This window comes from Tupaia chinensis, unplaced genomic scaffold (assembly GCF_000334495.1).
Source record: "Tupaia chinensis unplaced genomic scaffold, TupChi_1.0 Scaffold139917_1, whole genome shotgun sequence".
NCBI classification, from domain to species: domain Eukaryota; kingdom Metazoa; phylum Chordata; class Mammalia; order Scandentia; family Tupaiidae; genus Tupaia; species Tupaia belangeri.
In genome coordinates this window covers 114274-132370 of record NW_006199796.1, presented here as the reverse complement: position 1 = coordinate 132370, position 18097 = coordinate 114274, and the positions used below count along the sequence as shown (strand labels likewise).

Sequence of the window (18097 nt, the reverse complement as noted above, 5' to 3'; positions counted from 1 at the left end):
GCCCCGGGGACGGCGCATCGGTGCCGCAGCAGGCGGGCCGGCAGAGCCAGGGCTGCCGAGGCCATCAGAGCCGGGCGAGGACTCTCACCCTACTGGGTCGCGCTCCCCAAACTCTCTCTGTTTTTCTTTCTACCTCTCTTGTGTCCCCCAACCCCTGGCAGGTCCCGTCGCTCAAGCAGCATACTGACAGGGCGGGGACGCTGCGGAATAGAGACAAGGGAGGAGTCAAGCACCGGTTGGGGACTGAGGTGCAACTGGAGGAGGAAGCGCCGCCCAGGCCAGGAGGGCTGCTGGTTTTCTCTAGTTCACCCACCTCTCCAGCCCAAGGTCGGGGATAAGACCCTGTATGCGACAAAGGGTAGAGAGGTAGAGGGGGTGTAGGCAAAGCCCATTAGAGGTTTCTCAGAGGTAGGAGCAGGGGGTGTGCTCTGGAGTGCTCAGGGGAAATGGTGGTGTTTCAAGGAAGACTCGGAGTCTTCCGCACTGCCGAGGGCACTTTTCTGCTAGACACAAGTCGGCTTGGCTGGAGCCACAAAGTTCCGTGGCAAAAAATACCCTCAGTACAGACAGAAAAACCTTCTATAGGCGGAGGAGATGAGGACCCTGATGGTGATGGTACGAAACCGATGTCAGAAAATAAAGGCAGTGCCGGTAGTGTTTAGCTACTCTGGGTGGGTGGACTGTGGCAAAAGGCAGAGCTGCCTCTCTCCCATCCCCAATCCCAAGCTATCTATCCTCCACAACAGTAAACGCTCCAAGCTAAGGTCGCCCAAAGTTGTGGCAGCAGTGTCAGTCCCCTACCGGTCAAGGTCTCCGATGGAGCCTCCACCACTCACTGAGTATTTCATAACTTTGAAACCAGAGTCCTCTGAGCCCGCCCCTTACACAAAATGAAGAGTAGGCTGGGGGCCAGGAGAGCTGTGGGAAACCCCAAAGACAACTGAATTCGGATGCTGATTTTTCTCAAACCAGGGCACCTCGGAGACTTGGATCTTCCCAAAAAATGAGGCTCCAGTTTATAGATGGAAGCAACTTGCACTCCCCTCTGTGTTAGGGAGGAGGCAGATGTGGAGAGACTCTTCCACCACCAAGTCAGAACTAGGCTTCTTGGCACTGAATAGCATGTGGCTAGTTTTGCAGTGTTCTTAACCCAGCTCTGGAGCCTTTGCATATGGAAAAGAATATCTTATCCACTGAAAGAACTAAGCTCCCTTCCTCTTCTTCTGGAGCACAGTAAAAGTCTTAACACAAATTATTGTAATTACAGACTGTTGTTAACTGTCAAGACACCTGTCAGCTACCCTCTCCTCAGGACTGTCTTCCTTGGGCTCTCCACAGATGTCTCCCTAGGCTTTGTTCCTCAAGTACCCCCACTCTTACAAGCCCCTGCAGGCAATGAGGACAATGCCACCATGGACCTCTGAAGCTGGATTTCAGTTGACTGGCCAGCTCCAGCAGAAGCCGAGAGGTATCATTCCAGGGACTGGGCCTGGAGCCTCCAGATGCAGCTGAAGGGCATTGCCAGACCTCTCAGTGCCTGTCTTTGCTCAGACTCCGAGCACAAACAGGGTACTTTACTGCAGTGTTCTGTGCCTCTGAGATCAGCTCCTTGCCCAGTTGGCAGGGGGCCTACCTTGTCATCCATCTTATTATTCTAGCTTGATTAGCAGCAAACCCCTGGCATCATGCTCAACTTTGAATGACCTAATCAATTTATATAATAGGAAAATGATGAGTTCCCTGCACATAGGCACGGGTCTTTTAGGGAACCGATCCCATGATAAATGTGGCTTTGGTCCACTGAATCAATATTTAAGTCATGGACTTTCAGCTGGCTATGTTCAAAGTCTTTACCTCAGCCCTGAATTGCTGCAACATTTTACAAAAGATAAGGACTCATTTTCTTAGATACCTCCCACTTAGGTCCATTGTGCTTGCACCTACCAGTCATTGCTGTGATCTTGCCTATTTGATCTGATCATATGATTGACATCTTTAAATCAGTCTCTAAAGGCTACCCCAAAGCTGTAAAAATTAATATTTAGGGACCGCCAGATGGCGTAATGGTTATGTTGCTGGTCTCCTATATAGTCAACTGTGGTTTGAGTCCTGGACCCAGCAGCTTAAAACTCACACTGGGTGCGTGTGTTTACATGCCCAAGATATGGGGAGGAAAATGCAGGAGAAGGGATTGTGGCATGGCCATCCCCCCTGGGGGTGTGATTTCTCACTTTCTGTCTCTCTGGTGAGTGCACATGCCCTATAGCAAAAATCTCCAAATAATAATAATAATAATAATAATAATAATAATAATAATAATAAAAGTAATCTTGAAATCTTCGAGGCTGCCATTCAAAGCCTTTGATGATGTAATTACCAGCAAATCATCCAAGCTTCACGTTCTACTACCTCTTAGTAATTTCCCAGTACTCCTTATTCAGTCCAATCACCAGACCTTTGCTTGTCCTGTGGCCCCTACTTGAGTGCCATCTTATTTCTTCTCCTCTCCAGCTCGTTAAATATAATACAACTCAACTCAGGATAGACTTTTTTTTTCCTGAAAAGATATTTTGACCCAACTTTTTGATGCCCTCATTTTAACTCCAAGATTACTGCATCTGCACCTCTCTCCATCTGTCTCTTTATGTCTCTATGTGTCTTTCATATTTTATAAAAAAAGAAAATACAGGTCAGCTGTTGGTGTGCTTGTTGATGTAGTTGGATCCTACTTGGTTGACTGGTTTGAGTCCCAGATCTGGCTTGAAAAAGGCTAGGAGCCTGTAAGGAGAAATAAAGAAGGGGTTATGGTGTGATCATCTCCATGAGAGTGCCTTCTCACTTTCCTTCTCTCTCTAGCAAGCTCACACACCCTTTAGCAAATTAAAATGAAATAAGACAAAAAACAAAAATAATTTTCTAAAGTTGATTTGTAGTGGTGATTGCACAGTTCTGTAAATACACTAAAAAGGATCAAATTGTATACCTTAAATGAACTATATGGCATGTGAATTATATTTCAGTAAAGCTGTTAATAAATACAATGCAACTAATTTAGCAGATTTTTAAAAAGAGTTATTTTATTTAACTTTATTTATTTAAATTTGACCAGAAAGGGACAGAGAGAGAGAGAGAGAGAGAGAGAAAGCAAGCCGCCAGGTCCAGGACTCAAACCACAGTCGGCCATGTGGGAGTCCAGCACCCTTAGCCACCATACCACTTGTCAGCTCCTAATTTAGCAGATTTTTACTTTATTTTATTTAGAGAGAGATTTTTGTATAAGGCACTCAACAGAGAAACAGAAAGCAAGAAATCACTCCCTTGGGGGGATGGCTATGCCACAATCCCTTCTCTTCCATACTCCTCTTGGATGGTATCTGCGTAGTAAATCTTAGCTAACATTATGTAATTTGAATATAACATAATTTATTTTGGTCACACATGTGCGTGGCATGAGTTTTAAGTCACCAGGTCTGGGACTCTAACTACAGTCAACTACATGGGAGTCTAGTGACATAACCATTACACTATCTGCTGATACATGATACCTAGTACTAGTAATGCATATAACATCTACAGTGTTTTGTGTCATATAAGACAACATTGATGTAGGTACTAACAGACATCTCCTCTTGTGAATAGATGACATAAACTTACCGATAAATATGGTACAGTACCAAAATACATTTTCTCTCCTTTAAGATTTTCTTAAAATGTTCCCCCCAGTTTATTTTATCATAAGAATATAGTATATCGTACATGTAACATAAAAAACATGTGTCAACTGTTGCTGATAAGTCTCTGGTCAACTGTAAGCTAAGTTTTGGGGGAGTCAAAAGTTATACACAGATTTTTGACTATTTGTGGGGGGGTTGGCTTCTCTCATCCCACATTGTTCCAGGATCAACTGTACTTTCATGTCAGTAAAGATACATATATAACTTGGATGAGTCATACCATGGCCTAGTAGTTAAGAGAACTGGATCCCTTGGGACCAGCAGTTAGCATAATGGCTATGTCGCTGGACTCCCACGTAGCTGACCGCAGTTTGAGTCCTGGACCCAGTGGCTTAAACTCACGCCAGGCACGTGTGCGTGCGTGCCCAAGATCCCAAGAGGAGAATGGAGGAGAAGGGATTGCGGCGTGGCCATCCCCCCTGGGGGGTGATTTCTCGCTTTCTGTCTCTCTGTCTCTGTCTGTCTGGCGAGCGCATACGCCCTATAGCAAAAACCTCTCAAAAAACAAACAAACAAACACCAAAAACAAAAACGGAACTTGAGCAAATTAGTGCTCTAGGCCTGCCTTAGAAAGAAGCTGTAAGGTTAAACAAGGTAACTTATGTAAAGCATTTTAGACAGCATCTGTGTAGTAAATCTTAGCTGATGTTATGTAATTTGAATATAACATAATTTATTTATCAATTTCCCCAACTATAGACATCTAGATTCTCTACCTTTTCTGATGTAACTATGTAAACAAGCTGTATAGTGTATCATTTGTTCATATAGAGTCCTCACAAATGGAGTTTCAAATGAGTTTCACATTGGCTGGTTCTCTCTTCTTCCCTTTACCATGTCCTTTCCTTCACCATTATAATATCAACAGCACCAGCTCCATAGCACAATGGCTAAGCCTTGTGCAATAAGAGCTGAATCCCATATGGCCAACAGCTGTTTGGATTCTTTTTTTTTTTTTTTTGAGAGGTGTTTGCTATATAGGGCGCATGTGCTCGCCAGAAAGACAGAGAGAGACAGAGATAGAAAGCGAGAAATCATCCCTCAGGGGGGATGGCCACACTGCAATCCCTTCTCCTCCATTCTCCTCTCAGGATCTTGGGACACACGCACATGCACCCGCCATGAGTTTAAGCCACCAGGTCTGGGACTCAAACCATGGTTGACTACATGGGAGCTCAGCGACATAACCATTACACTAACTGCTGGTCCCCTGATGTTTGAATTCTGATCCTGGTGGCTTGAAAAACACACTGGAGTGGTTGGCAGGTGGCATGATGGTTAAAGGTCTTGGACTCCCACATGGCTGATATGGCTCAAGTCCCGGACCTGCTTGCTTGCTCTCGCGCTCGCTCTCTCTCTCTCTCTCTCTCTCTCTCTCTCTCTGTGTCTCACTATGGCCAAATTTAAAAATAACAATAATGGGGACCAGCAGTTAGCATAATGGCTATGTCGCTGGACTCCCATGTAGTTGGCGGCAGTTTGAGTCCCGGACTGGATGGCTTAAACTCACACCGGGCATGTGTGCATGCTTGCCCAAGATCCTGAGAGGAGAATGGAGAAAGGATTGTGGTGTGGCCATCCCCCTGGGCAGGGTGATATCTTGCTTTCTGTTTCTTTGTCTCTCTCTGACTTTCTGGCGAGTGCATGTGCCCTATTGCAAAAACCTCTCCAAAAAGGAAAAAAATAAAAACCAGTAATGATAAGTAAAATAAAGGAAATAATTATTAAAAAGAAAAGAAAAACACTCTGGGGACATGTACATGCTCATAATCATGACAGGATGGAGAAAGGGAGGAAAAGGGACTGGGACATGACCACCATCCCCTATTGAAGGTGCTTTTTGCCTTTCTTTCTGTCTCTGACTCTCTGATGAGTATATACACCCTATGGCAACAATTGGTAAATAAGTAAGTTCTAGCAAAATACTGTATAGGACTTTCAGGAAGGTTACACAAAGGAGGCTAATTCTACCAGGAGGAAGGCCCTTTTGCTCTTCCACCATTTTTCTTTCCTCAGTCATGCTTCCTAGAATACAGATATGATGGTTAGGGCACTGGTTGCCATCTTCAATCACAAGTGACTTTGAGGGTCGCCTTTCTTGTACTTTCATGCCAGTAAAGATATATATATAAAATATATATATATAACTTGGATGAGTCATCCCATGGAGGAGTGCATCCCCTGTGCAGGAGCAAAATGATGAAATGAGCTCACATAACAGAGGAAGACCTAGTCTTCTTTTATAGGAGAAAATTAACTTTCATGTATTTGACCCACTTTTGTCCAATCTTTTACTAGCTGAATATTACGAATATTCAAGTCCCTGCTTGAAATAAGTCTGAGATGGAAACTTAATGCGCAAAAGTTGTGAGACAATTAACAGGTGTGACTCCTTGATTTGAGTCTGTTTTTCCCATTCATTCCTTAGCCTTCTCTTTTCTCTCAGGTGTCTGAAGTCTCATCATGGTTGACTTCCCTGTGGGTTTTCCCTGCCTCAATTCTTCTATATTCTTACAACTGCAAGAGATAGGTATCAATTACTTTTCTAATCCAAAATGCTAGGTCAGAACAAAAAGCAAAGTAAGGGAGGAGGGCACCAGCAATACGATGCTATGGGGTTGCCATAACTAATATCTCATTGTTTGAAGGAACCAGAGTTCTAGCAATACTGAATTAACCTTTCCAGAGAATTAAAGCACTTGTTTTAACCGAACAAGTTTAAGAAAACAAGGTGAGGCCCAAAGGAAGAAACAAAGGCAGCACTGAAGAGGGGACAGAGTTTATGGAAGCAATTGTTCATATAGCCAAACCATTTTTCACATTATTAACTGGTGTGGTTTATGAAAAGACAAGAGACTTACTCATCAGACATGAATTAAAACTCACCTCCTAAGGATGGATCTTAGCACAACATATCATGCTCAACTTAAAGAACGGGAAGGGCAGGGCCAGTAGGTGGCGTGGTGGTTAAGGGCACTGGACTCCCATATGGCTGACTGTGGTTCAAGTCTCAGACCTGGTGGCCTGCTTTCTCACTTTCTCTCTCTCTCTCTGGTCAAAATAAAATAAATAAATAAATGAAGTTGAATAAAATAATTAAAAAAAAAAAAAGGCAACAGAGGCTAATCATCTTCCTTACTAGTAACCCAGAAAATGAGCCTTGGTGGAAGGGAAAATTGGAGGTGGGGTGTGGAGAGGGGGTAGTGTCTTGAGGAGTAGGATTGGTATAGGTAGATGTGAGGAAGGGATGGGGAGAAGAGTCTTGGGTATACCTTTCAATGTATTATATAACTCAATAGGACTTCTGGGGAGGGAGGAATGTTCCTTGTGAAAGTCCTCTCTGAAGCTGAGCATGTTAATGTGGTCAGTATGCCTCCTACCCACCCAGCCTCCCTCCTTCCCTTCTTTCCTTCTCTTTTTCCTTGCTTCCTCCCATCTTCCTTCCCTCCCTTTCTTTTTTCCTTTACTTGTACAACAAATATTTTCAGACCTGTACTCTGTGCCAGGTACTGTGCTCTTAAGGATTCTAACTCGTTACAAATTGCCTTTATTTTCAAGTCTGAATAGGAGAGAGGGTGAGAGTACCATTGGGGTACTGTTGCAATCCTCTGTGTTGGGATTGCAGAGAAGGAAACTAAGGCCCAGAGAGGTAGTTAGGACTCACACAGTAGCACGCTGGCAATCTCCATCAACCCAAGTGTCCACTGAACTGGCTAAGCTTGAAGTGAACCATATTCTACTTCCTGTGGTCTTGGGCCTTCTTACATTCCTGTTCCCTGGAGCTCTTACTGAATATGCAGAACCTTCTGTTGAGCACATTCAGCAATTCACACTCTCATAGTAGAACTATTGGAGGAGAATTTTCAGTAGAGAATTAGGGGAGAATGAAAAGGAAAACAGGAGGAACTAGCTCCTGAAAGGTTTGCTGGGAGAGTCCAAGTGTTTCCAAGCACATTGAGCAGGAAGGAAAGTGCTAAATAAATGCACTTGTGGACATTGGTTACAACCTGGGAGATGTTTTCTCATTATATGAGGCCTCATTATGTTACGTGTAAAAAGTATTACATATTGTAACCTGAGAGTAATACGCCAGCAAAGCACTAGCTGGATTCACCCTGGGAGCTGTAGTTGCCCTTGGCATTCCTCATAAGCAGATTTTATCAGGAAAAAATAGCCCAAGCTGAGGTAGAGGAGGTCCCCAGTGAAAATGCCAGGATTCCAGTGACTCTCTTCTCTCCCTCCACTGTCCTTAACAGAAACTACATCTCAAAGGGCCCCAAATTCATTGGAAACTTTCATTTGCTAATTCCCCATCCCCCAACAAATATTATGGACACCGATTATATGCCAGATATGTGACGAGGTGCTGGATACAAGAGCCAAAACTGACTTGGTTCCTACCTTTATGGAGCTTCAGAATATAAAATTCCACAAGTAAATTAGAAATTACCATTGCGGTTCTCTCTTCTTCATGAGAGAAGACTATATAGTCCTGTGAAGATGTATATGGGAGATTTTGACAGACAGGCTGAGATGTGCAGGCTTTGAACAGGAGGAGGAGATGTGAGTGTCAGAGTACAGCTGTGCAGATGGAAGACCATATGCGAAGGTCATGGAAAGAGGAAAACACCGAGGAAGACAATTGTGGGAGGTGTGGGGCAGAGCAGAGGCCTGACTCTGCAGGGCTTTGGAAGTCCCATTAGAATTCCTAAGACAAAGAGGAAGCCATTGTGTTTTAAGCAGTGGGTACTAGATTTACAGGCTGCCTCTGCCTCTTTCAAGGTCTTATGACATTGTACATCAGAAGGAACCTGGTCCAGAGTCCTGACTTCCTCTCTTTCACACCAGCCCATCTAGGCAGACACCCAACTCTTGTCCATTTGGCATTAGAAATTTCTCTCAGATGGACATTTCTGCTGCCACTGCCAGAGGGAGTCCTAGCCTTCCCTCCCTTGGATGGTTGTAGTCCTCTGTTTTGTTTGAGAGTCTTTCTTCTGCCACTCACTCCATAGCTGATTTCCTTCCTAAAATATACACTCTGCCTTAAAAATACCTCTGCTTGGGACCAGCAGATGGTGTAGTGGTTACATTGCTAGACTTCCATGTAGTCAACCAGGACCCAGCGGCTTAAACTCACACTGGGTGCGTGTGTGTACATGCCAGAAATCCCAGGAGGAGAATGGAGGAGAAGGGATTGTGGCCTGGCCATCCCCCCTGCTAGGTGATTCCTTACTTTCTGTCTCTGTCTCTCTGGCGAGCACACACATATTATAGCAAAAATCTCTCTAGGGACTAGAGGGTGGTATGGTGGCTAAGGTGCTGGATATTCCCACATGGCCAACCATGGTTCGAGTCCCAGACCTGGTGGCTTGCTTTCTCACTTCTCTCCCACCCCCCCACCCCACCTGTGTCTCTCTCTGGTCAAATTAAAATAAATGAATGATTTTAAAAAAATTAATTCTTAAAAAAAATCTTTCTAAAATAATTAAAAATGAATAAATAAAATAAAATAAAATAAAAATACCTCTGCTGGGCTGTGTACCTCTGTGGTCTCCCTAGAGCCCACAGGAGCAATCTCAGCCATTAGATGAGCCTCCAAGACTAATCTTTCTAACAGTTGCCTCATCTCCTCCTTCCCCAGCATGCTTCCAACCTCCCGTACATCTAATGATAGAGCCCTGAGAGATTCTGTCTTCTCCAAACATACACTACCATCTCTTTCCTGTCCCTTTTTCCTGGAATGTCCTCCCATCTGCAGTTGGCCATGTGGGAACCCAGCGCCTTTAACCACCACGCCAACTGCCGGCTGTTATTTCATTATTTTTTGTATCAAGAAAACTCCTTTTTCTTTGTCCACATAGCAACAGAAATACTGGGACTCCGTCAACTCTCCCAGGCAGAACAGTTCCGCTGCCATAGGTCCTTCTCCCTGGCTAGACTTGCCCCTTGAGGGCAGACACTCGTATAGTGCCTGGCTCATGATGGGTGCTCAAGAAATGACGTAAATGATGAAAGGTCACACGTGTTCCCTGCTGTAGTTTGTATATGTCCTCCCAGAATTCATTTGTTAAGTCATTGTAAGAAGATTAAGAAGATGAAGCTTGATTCAATTATGGTGTGGAAAGGCGGGGTTTTGGGGAAGAGATTAGTGATTGAGTGATTGAAGCTTGATTCAATTATGGTGTGGAAAGGTGGGACTTTGGGGAAGAGATTAGTGATTGAGTGGTTAGGGTTGGGTCTCCCATTTGAGTCCTGGTGTATTTATAAGGAAAGGAAATGAGTTAGGTAGAGGCTACATGGATATAGGCCAGGTTCCACTTTGTTCAAAGTTATGCCTAATGCCATTTTGTGACACCTCTGGACCTTCCACATAGTCTGAATTGTGAGGCAATAGACCTCTAATTCTTCATAAAACACCCAGTCTCAGGTCCTTCTGTCTGCAATGTAATAAAAAAATAAAGACACGCCTATTTATATGAAACTTTTATAATAGACAAATCCATAGAGACAGAAAATGGATTATTCGTTGAGGAGGACAGAATTGGGAAGTACATGGCTTCTTTCTAGAGTAATGGAAATGTTCTGAATTTAGTGGTGATAGTTGTATAATATTGCGAATGTACTAATAACTACTGAATCTTACACTTTAAAATAATTAAAAATGTAAATTATATGTTATATGAATTTTATTTCACTATTTTTTAATAATTATTTATTTATTTAATTGCATTTGTTATTATTTTTTAATTGACCTTAGAGAGACAGAGAAAGGGAAAGTGAGAAAGTAAGCCACCAGGTCTGGGACTCAAACTGCAATTGGCCATGTGGGAATCCAGTGCCTTTAACCACCATGCCAACTGCCGGCCATTATTTCGATATTTTTTAAAGAATTATTTATTCTTATTTTTATTCTTATTTTTATATTTGCTACAGAGCATGTGCACTCACCAGAGAGAAATGAGAAAGAGAGAGAGAAAGAAAGCGGCAGTCCAGGACTCGAACCATGGTCGGTCATGTGGGAGTCCAGCACCCCAAACACCATGCCACCTGCTGGCCACTGTTTCAATGATTTTTATAGATGAAATATTAAATAAAAATTTTGGAGGCCACTGATTTGAACTGAGCTCTTGCACTAGACCCCCAGCTGATCAAACCAAAATGGAGTCTCTCAGGTTAAAGTTCCACATCATCAAGCTGAAACTAAATTGCCTTACAAAAATCAGGAAAGAGAGAGAGAGAATAACCAAATCACCAAATATGACAGTTTTAGTGGGCATAATAAGGAAATCCCCTCTGCTTTCATCCTTCCAAGGAAAGTAACCTGAACTAAACTGGTACTAATTGGTACATTTTAAAAAATAGTTATTTATTTAATTTTATTTATTATTATTTTTAATGTGACCAGATAAAGAGAGAAAAGTGAGAAAGCAAGCCACCAGGTCCAGGACTTGAACTGCCCTTGACCATGTGGGAGTCCAGAGCCTTAACCATTATGCCACCTGCCAGTCTCACGTGCATTTTTTTTTTTTTTAAAGATTTTTTGCCACAAGGCACATGCACTTGCCAGAGACAGACAGAGATAAAGGGAAAATAAGAAATCAGCCCTCAAGGGGGATAGCCACACCACAATCCCTTTTCTTCCATTCTCCTTTCAGGATCCTGGGCAGGTATACACATGCAGCCAGTGTGATTTTCAAGCAGCCAGGTCCAGGACTCAAACTGTGGAGTTGGCCATGTGGGATCCAGTGCCTTAACCACCATGCCACCTGCTGACCCCAATATGCTTTTTATTCTGTTTTCTGCTTTCTTCAGTTCTTTGCCTGTACAGCCAACCTCCTCTATTCAGCTCATTGAAGTATGTTTTCTGAATTTTTAGACCTGCTTCCCTAATTCATGAATTGAAAATAAAAGCCACTGAGATAATTTAACTAAATATATTAAAATATTATCTTTTGAAAGAAATGATAAAAATATAAATGGGGGCCAGCAGATGGTGTGGTGGTTAGGGTGCTGGACTCCTACATGGTCAACCATTGTTCAAGTCCCAAACCTGGCATCTTGCTTTCTCACTTTCTCTCACTCTCTGTTTCTCTGTCTCTGGTGAGCATGTGTGCCCTGTAGCAAATAATAATAATAGTGATAAAATAAAATAAATAATTCTTTCTTTAAAAGATGAATAAATAATAAAATAGTTTTTCTTATTTTCTAATTTGCTTTTATTCCAGATCCTTTTCTGATTCTTTAGCCACTCTCCCATTGTCAACTATTAGAATGTACATAGCAGAAGTGCTAGAAAACTGCCTTGGTGGAGAGGGCTTTTCCTATTTCTTTCTGGGGCCAGTAGGTGATACTGTGGTTAAGGCAGCTGGAATCCCACATGGCCGACTGTGGTTGGAGTCCCAGATCCAGGAGCTTGAAAATCATGCCAGGCACATGTGCATGCATGCATGCCCCAAATCCTAAAAGAATGGAGGAGAAGGGATTGTGATGTAGCCATCCCCTCAAGGGGCGATTTCTCACTTTCCTTCTCTGTTTCTTTCTTCTTCAGCAAGCACAGGTTTTTCCCTATGGCAAAAACCTAAAATAATAATAATAATAATAATAATAATAATAATAAAATAATTTAGATGACAGGATTTACCCAATCGCGGACTACATGTGAATTATAATAAAATGGCACTTGATAGCCTTTGATCAATGGAGTCTGTTTCTTCTGATATTTATATTTTCTTACGTAGAAACTGCAGAGGGAGAGAAGCTATCTAGACTCGGTGTGTGAGATTCTCTAGCACATCCTTCTTGCTAAAGACCAGACTTGTACCTGCAAAACAAACTGGTTAGAAGAAAAGTCATTGTTAGGGTTATAGTTAGACTGTGTCAAAAATAACTTTTCAAAGCCCTCACACACATATTGTCATTTGTTCATCATGAATACCTTCTGGGGCCACGGAGGTGGCTTCCGATGGGTAAAGAAAGCTTGTTACCTGCCCTCATTAGTGAGTGGCCTGATGGAGCCAGCTGGACTCTTCTGATTTGGTCATCTCAGTCAGTGAGGGAGAAAGAATGTGCTGATTTTTTTCCAGTGTGTGTATTATGTAAAGAAACTTCAAAGGAATAGGATAAAAAGTTTATTTTGGTGCCAAGTTTTGAAATCTATTACAATACACATTTCCCATAAACGTTTTGAAGACCACTAGCACTTGTTACTCGTATTTCCTAAATAGAGCCCAGCCTCCCTGGAAACATCAGAAGACACTGGAAGGTACAGGCACTGAAGACACCACTGTGGCTACTTTAGGAAAAAATAACAAAGCCGAGCCTCAATTAATGAAGTTGCCTGTTGTGACTCCACTTCAGACTCAAGTTCCTGTCTTCAGCCCCCAGAGACCTATGAAACACATCATTATATGTATATTACAGTGACTCCCCCATATCCCAAGATGTCCCCAAACACCCTAAGACAAGAGAATTCTCATATGAGATTTTAAGACCTTATATAAAAAAGATAGAGTTGGACAACCAGTTAATTTGTGAACATTTTTGTAAATATTTCCCCATGGATTAATAAAATAATCCCCACTCATATTATACAAAGAGAATTTCACATTTTAGAAAAATTGTGTTAGTGATTTGCTGTAAGCTAACATTTTCATAGCACAAACTATGTTGCAAGCACTATGTTAATGGCTTTAGATAAATTAACCCACTTAGTTCTCCTAACAACCCAATAAGTAGAAATTACCATTTTCTCCATTTTATTAGATTAAGAAATTGAGGCACAGGGGGGACCAGCAATTAGCATAATGGCTATGTCGCTGGACTCCCACGTAGTCGACCACGGTTCAAGTCCCGGACCAATTCAGCCCAAATTATGTGTTTGCTTTGATTTTCTGTCTCACTAATCCCACAGCATATGGGCCCCAATTACTGGATGAAGTCAGGAGCCTGGGTTCACATTCTATCAATTGTTCTGTCATTTGCTGATTGTGTAACCTTGAGCAAACCACCTAACTTCTCTGTGCCTCAATTTCTTTTTTTTTTTTTTTTTTTGGAGAGGTTTTCGCTATAGGGCACGTGCGCTCGCCAGACAGAGAGAGACATAGAGACAGAAAGTGAGAAATCACCCCCCAGGGGGGATGGTCACGCCGCAATCCCTTCTCCTCCATTCTCCTCTTGGGATCTTGGGCATGCACGCACACGTGCCCGGCGTGAGTTTTAAGCCACCAGGTCCGGGACTTGAACCGCGGTCGACTACGTGGGAGTCCAGCGACATAGCCATTACACTAACTGCTGGTTCCCCAAGACTGTAGTTTTCATCTGCCACTTGTCCTTTCTTCAGTGTACTGGATTCCTTCCATATTCAGAAAGGCTGCAGCTCAAGTCCCTATCCTCTAGAGGGAGGTACCCTGTTTCTTAGGCAAAGAGCTAGACAGAGATTGGTTAATTACATTTTCATGTTAGTAAGCAAGTGCTTCCTTAGTTCCCTGATGTGGGGGTCAGCTCTCTTATTTTTTTTTAAGAATTATTTAATTTAATTTAATTTAATTTAATTTAATTATTATTTTAATTTGACCAGCGTGAGACGGACACAGAGAGGGAAATGAGAAAGCAAGTCTCCAGGTTCAGGACTCAAACTATGGTTGGCCATGTGGTCCAGCACACTAATCACCATGCCACCTGCCAGCCTCAGCCCTCATTCTTTAAAAAGAGCATTGCAGAGACTCAGAAGATTCTGAATACTAGTGGCATGCTTTCCTGACTTGGGCTCAGACATAGGACCTGGCTCCCACATTCTTTCTGTCCCATCCCCACTCCTACCTCCTCACTTCCTGGGGAACTCAGAATCCTTTATCCAGGCCCAGGACCTGAGCAGGGATGCAAGGTGGGGTCTCTGAGGGAGTCATCCCCTATTCCAGAGAACAGAAGCCTTCTGGAATGAATGCCTTCCACAGGGCATATTCCTTGGTCAATCCATCAGCAACCTTGTAATTGTGCTATAGTGGTCCCAACTATGCGTGCTGGGACAGAAGATCCCGGGGTGGGCACAGCGATGTGGAAGGAGATCCATGGAAATGGGACTCTGATCTGTGTGTGAGAGAAATGGCAGACCCAAGGAGAGAACGGGCAGGTTTTCTTCTCACTTCCTCTATCCTCCTTGTCTAAATCCATTATTCATCATCAAAATAAAATTCCAGAGGATCGAGGGTCAGCTTATTTTGGTCTGGCAAGGACTTTCAGGCTGAAGGGAAAAGAATTAGAGGAAGGGCCACATGGTTAGTGAGGGCTTTCGGGATCTGACCATGTTTTCCAATATGAAATCAAGACATATAGACAGACCCACAAGCATTGGGACAGATGACTGAAAACCAGGGCTGTTCCAGGGAACTCAAACGCTGTGGTTCCCTATGCTTTAAAATGTCTTGGCACGAGGTCAGGGAGGGAGAAAAAGGAGCTATGCTTTCTAGAGTCCTAGAGTGGACATTAGTAATTTCTGCCTATCCAGACTCCACTGCCTTTGCGGAACACCCCACTTTCCATTTTGATTTCTCTGGTTTGGGTAGAGTGTGTTCTGTGATGCTCACCTCCACCCCATCCCACTTTGGCCAAGTCCCAGCCTAGTCAGTTATACCCACCTGACCTCAAGGATTGGCTCAAGAAAATGAGGCTCAAATCTGGGACTTTTGATAGATTCATTGGAGAAAATGAAGCTCTTACCAATGTGGATCATGAGCTCTAGGGATAATATCTAGGTGAGAAGCTCAAAAGCCAGTATGTGGCCAAGCCTACCAAGGAGAAAGCAGGTCGAGGGATGGCTGGAAAGAATGAGTCCTCATGAGATCTTTCTTTTTTTTTTTTTTGAGAGTTTTTTGCCATAGGGCACATGCGCTTGCCAGAAAGACAGAGAGAGACAGAGAGACAGAAAGTGAGAAATCACCCCCCAGGGGGGATGGCCACACCGCAATCCCTTCTCCTCCATTTCTTCTCGGGATCCTGGGCACGTACGCACACAGGCCCGGTGTGAGTTTAAGCTACTGGGTCTGGGACCTGAACTGTGGTCAACTACATGGGAGTCCAGCCACACAGCCTCTACGTCAACTGCTGGTTCCCTGATGAGATCTTTTGAGTGCCTGGATTTTTTGGTAATTCAAGATCACAAATTCCTCATTTATTTATTTTCTTTATGAGAGAGAGACAGACACTCGTAACAGGGTTCCATCACACCACAATCTCCCTCCAGACTTCCAGCCAGCTAGGATCATGGGTGTGCCAAAGTCGCACCCAGTGTGGATGCCTTCCACTGGGTATTCTGGGCTCTGAAACCAGGGCCTTCACATATGGCTCTAGTCATGAAGCAGCACCCTACCACTGTTCTACCATGACTGAGCTGCTCTCTCTCTCTTTTTATTATTAGCCAGCCATTCAAAGGGAACAAATCAGTGGCATTTAGTACATTCACAGTGTTGGGTAAACACTGCCTCTATCTACTTCCTTTCATCACCTCAGAATAAAACTCTGTATTTATTAAGCAGTTATTCTCCATTATCCCTTCCCTCAACCCTGGCAACTGCCAATCTACTTTCTTTTTCTATGAATTTACCTATTCTGGATATTTCATATAAATGGAATCATATGTGGCCCTTTATGACTGGCTCCTTTCACTTAGCCTAGTGTCCTAGAAGTCCATCTATGTTGTAGTATATGTTCATACTTCATTTTTTTTTATGGCTGGATAATATTCCATTGTGTGAATATACTAAACTTTTTAAAATTGACATTTTGATTATTTCTTCCTTTTGGCTACTTCGACTAGTGTACCATGAACATTCATGTACAAGTATTTGAACACCTGTTCTCAATTTATTTGGGCATATACCTAGGAGTGGAATTGCTGGATCACATGGTAAATTTATGCTTAACTTTTAAAGAACTGCCAGACTCTTTTCCATAGCAGTTGAACATATATTTCCCCCACCGCTTTTTTTTTCCTTAATAAGTGTCAACAAGCAGAAGGGAGGTAGAGACAGGTATTTTTAACAGGGTCTCTCCAGGTTGTGAGCCTCCTGTGCCAAATTCCCATTTAGCTTAGACCACAGGTGCACACCACCATGCCCAGTTTAAGTTGGCCCAGAAACTGAACCCAGGCCTTTCATGTGGTCTCAGCCACTACATAGTGGTGCTCTCCCACTGGGCCACAGATTCCTTTTTTTTGTTTCTTGATTTGACTGATCTATTACACACCAAGACTGTATCCTTTACTGTCCCCAGGGTTGCCAGCAAAACGTCCCTCCCTAGTTTGGAACGGTTCCTGGGCTTGTGTCTGTGATGATGCAGTCCATAACCCAGGAATGTCACAGCTAAGAAACCTTGTCCTGGAACAGCCTTTCTTTTCAGTTGCTGAGAGAGGCACTTCTGGGTAGCGTCTGCCAGTTACTCTCTTCATGCTTTCTCTCCATAGAGGCAGGCTTTTGAGGCCTGAGGTAGAGAAAGTAGCAGTAACATCAAGTGTGGGAAAGTGGATATATGTGCTATAGCCTGAAAGTTTGTGTTCCCTCCAAAATTCATGTATTGAAATCCTAACCCCCCAGGGTGGTGGTAGTAGAAGGTAGACCTTTAGGAGGTCATTAGATCATGAGAATAGAGCCCTCATGAATGGTTTTAGTGCCCTTATAAAACAGACCCTACTGAGCATTGTGGCACACACCTATAATCCTAGTGACTTGGGAGGCCAAGGAAGGAGGATAGTGAGCTCAAGGCTGACCTGGGTGATATAGTAAGATCTTCTCTAAAAAAGAGCTGAGTGTGTTGGCATGTGTTTGTAGTCCCAGCTGAAAGACTGAGATGAAGGAGCATGACATTAAGACCCTGTCTAAAAAAAGAGAGTCAGAGAGATGAGAGGGCTCTCTTGTGTCTTCCACCATCCACCATGTCAGAACATGAGAAGATGTCACCTATGAAAAAGTGGGCCTCCAGACACCCAACCTCCTTAGCTTTCAGTAAGTCCTTTCCTCTCATGGGTGTCAGTTTCTCAAGTACCAAATGAGAGGGGCATATTAAACAGTCACACTGAGTCTCGGGTCCTGGGCATCTCTCACTACCCTGCCCCAAGCTTTTGCCCTCTCTCTAAATCTTCATAAAAGTCTAGGATTTTACAGCTGACAGGAGCCACAGAGGTAATCCAGACCACCTGCTCCAGCCCCTTTTCCCTGCTTTCCTATGTGCATGGTGGTTTTACTGATGACCACTGGGCGGGGGGGGGCTGCTCTGGGAAAGCATTCATTATTAGCATCAGTGTCCCCCTACAGCTAGACTTGGCAGTGAGCATCAGCCATCATGGCAGGCCCCTGCCCCCAAGACTATAACTA

General features: G+C 43.4%; 1 protein-coding gene and 1 pseudogene across 1 annotated transcript in view; one reads left to right on the top strand and one right to left on the bottom strand.

The window, feature by feature from the left end:
• Positions 1 to 392, bottom strand: part of KCNK12 (potassium two pore domain channel subfamily K member 12) — a 59722-nt gene extending 59330 nt beyond the window's left edge. The window contains exon 1 of the mRNA XM_027765900.1: positions 314 to 392. Coding sequence (XP_027621701.1) covers positions 314 to 392 — 79 coding nt within the window. The remainder of the gene's footprint in view (positions 1 to 313) is intronic.
• A 202-nt stretch (positions 393 to 594) lies between these two features.
• LOC102472498 (histone chaperone ASF1B pseudogene) overlaps positions 595 to 18097 on the top strand; it is a 51031-nt pseudogene continuing 33528 nt past the window's right edge.